The sequence below is a fragment of the Ovis aries genome, chromosome 2 (genome assembly GCF_016772045.2).
Source record: "Ovis aries strain OAR_USU_Benz2616 breed Rambouillet chromosome 2, ARS-UI_Ramb_v3.0, whole genome shotgun sequence".
In the NCBI taxonomy this organism is placed as follows: domain Eukaryota; kingdom Metazoa; phylum Chordata; class Mammalia; order Artiodactyla; family Bovidae; genus Ovis; species Ovis aries.
The window spans coordinates 112,858,457-112,860,973 of NC_056055.1; the positions used below are offsets into that span (position 1 = coordinate 112,858,457).

General features: G+C 46.5%; 1 protein-coding gene across 2 annotated transcripts; it reads left to right on the plus strand.

Moving 5' to 3' along the window:
- Positions 1–460: 460 nt before the first annotated feature.
- On the plus strand, positions 461–1,777 carry LOC101123441 (COMM domain-containing protein 7-like). Of its 2 annotated transcripts, XM_012129793.5 has the most exons (2): positions 461–951; positions 1,039–1,777. In XM_012129793.5, exons 1-2 carry the CDS (start codon positions 496–498, stop codon positions 1,096–1,098), a joined length of 516 nt encoding a protein of 171 aa, XP_011985183.2. In that variant the 5' UTR covers positions 461–495; the 3' UTR covers positions 1,099–1,777. The 2 variants fall into 2 exon arrangements, with proteins under 2 accessions (XP_011985183.2, XP_004004516.3); XM_004004467.6 differs by having other exon boundaries at positions 461–1,777.
- Positions 1,778–2,517: the final 740 nt, after the last annotated feature.

Below are 2,517 nucleotides of genomic sequence, written 5' to 3' on the forward strand. Positions count from 1 at the left end.
GGTCTTTTGTCTTAGCACAAAAGATCTTCATTGCTACATGTGAGATTTTTAGTTCCTCAATCAGGGGTCAAACGTGGGCCCCCTGCATTGGGAACATGGAGTCTTAGCCACTGGACCACCAGGAAAGTCCCTTTCTTTCTTTGTTTCAATATGGTTTCCAAAAAAAATTAATTTCATTTATTCATTTCTGGCTGGGCTGGGTCTTTGTAACTTTGTGCAGACTTTCTCTAGTTGTGGTGCTGGAGCGTCTCATTGCAGTGGTTTTTTGTTGTGGAGCATGGGCTCTAGATACTCTGGCTTCAATCATTGGAACTGTTGGACTTACTTGTCCCTTGGAATGTGAGATCTTTCTGAACCAGGGGTCAAACTCCTGTTCCCAGCATTAGCAAGTCGATTCTTAACCACTGAACCACCAGGGAAGTCCAAGTCCATTATCTTTCGTTAAAAATGTGAATGGTCTGGGGAGCGTGGGGCCTGCGGGGCCGGGCGGACGCCATGGGCCGGCTGCACTGCACACAGGACCCCGTGCCCGAGGCCATGGGCGGCGACATGCAGCAGCTGAATCAGCTGGGCGCGCAGCAATTCTCAGCCCTGACTGAAGTGCTCTTCCACTTCCTAACTGAGCCAAAAGAGGTGGAAAGGTTTCTGGCTCAGCTCTCCGAATTTGCCACCACCAACCAGATCAGTCTTGGCCCCCTGAGAAGCATCGTGAAGAGCCTCCTCCTGGTTCCAAATGGTGCCTTGAAGAAGGGTCTCACAGCCGAGCAGGTCCGGGCCGACTTCATGACTCTGGGTCTCAGTGAGGAGAAAGCCGTCTACTTTTCTGAAAAGTGGAAGCAGAATGCCCCCACCCTCGCTCGATGGGCCATAGGTCAGACTCTGATGATTAACCAGCTTGTAGATATGGAATGGAAATTTGGAGTGACGTCTGGGAGCAGCGAACTGGAAAAAGTAGGAAGTATTTTTTTACAATTAAAGTTGGTCGTTAAGAAAGGAAATCAAACAGAAAATGTATACATAGAATTAACCTTGCCTCAGTTCTACAGCTTCCTGCACGAGATGGAGCGAGTCAGAACCAGCATGGAGTGTTTCAGCTGATTTCTGTCCCTGCCTTGCATCTCCACCTTGCCCCCTCCCTGTCCCCTCCTCCTCTTTCCCAGTGACCTGCTCTAAGAGGCTGCTGGGTTCCCAGGCCTATGGCCTCTCCTCTGGGCCTGCCTGCCTCTTGGGAGCCCAGGTGCAAAGTTTCTGAAAAACAAAGGGTTAAGTGCTTAAGGAGCCCGGACAGGATGACCCTGAAGAGTCTTCATGAGGCACCCTCCACCACCTATCTCCCAGGTCACTGTTTAGATATTCAGAAAGGTGATTGCATCTCAGATGCAGGGAGGAGGTAAGTCAAGTCACCTCCCCTTCAAAGCTCCAGAGTACACAAATGGTCTGTTGCTCAAGATATCAACACTGATGACCTTCTCCACAAGACAGCAAGGGCTTATTTATGACTAAGGAAGAGGTGGATTTCATGAATGACCCAAAGGGAGCTCCCAGCAGAGTTCCTACAGGAGTTTGTGGTGGTGGGGCCTTGCTGATCGGTCTTTAGTGGACACCTGTGTAAAAGTATGGGCTGGGTCTGCTCTGAAAAAAAAAAAACAGGCTTCACTTCAGGTTTTTCCCCGTTGTGTGTAATGAGGCGGGCCTTTTGAGGTTACTTCAGCTTGTTTTGGTTCAAGCTGACCTTCTGTGGTGGTTAGATGAAGAATAAAGATTCTGAAGAACAAAAAAAAAATGTGAATGGTCAAGACATTGAACAGAGGACTGATTTTAGAAAAGCAATTTGGGCACAGAGAATCCTGGAGGAAAATATAGAAGGATAGCTGGTGGACAAATGATAAACTTTTTGGATAGGAATCCTAAGACCTGTGTTTACTTGCTGGCTGAAAGAATGGTAATCCACCTTGGTTCCAAAAATATATATATAAGCAACTTATGAATGTGTGGGGTATACAAAAAGATGATAGAGTGAAATAGGTTAAATTGAAAGGAATTGAGTGTAGCACTGAGGTGAATCAGCATGCTGAAATGAATTTCAGAAGAACTTGCAATTTTTAAAGGTGGTTGACATTTATCCCTCAGGTTTAAGGTAGAAAGGGAAGTGGGAACACAGCTGGATCATGCCCTGTGGCTGTGAGATGAAAAGCAATAGTCTCAGAAAGACAACTCTTCTGTCCTCTAGTATCCAAAAGAAGTGTTTCTACGGCTTCTAAATAAAGGAGCTTCTGTGGGATGAAACATAGTGTGAAGTACATTCTCAACTGATTTCCAGGTTTGCCCTAATGCTTGAATCCATGTTCACTTGAGGAAAAGCAGAGATTCTGTAAGGGGCCAGGGGATGTTATCTCTCACCCTGCCACCTGACTCAGGAATAAAATGCTCTCAAGCAGATCAACCATGTCTCCTGGCGATGATTTTCCATGTTCAGTTTTTGTTAAATCAGCTCGCATTCAGGTCAGTTCAGTTCAG

Bases quoted from the DNA above. Each gene is read 5' to 3' on its own strand.
- LOC101123441 (XM_004004467.6), top strand. From the start codon at position 496: ATGGGCCGGCTGCACTGCACACAGGACCCCGTGCCCGAGGCCATGGGC.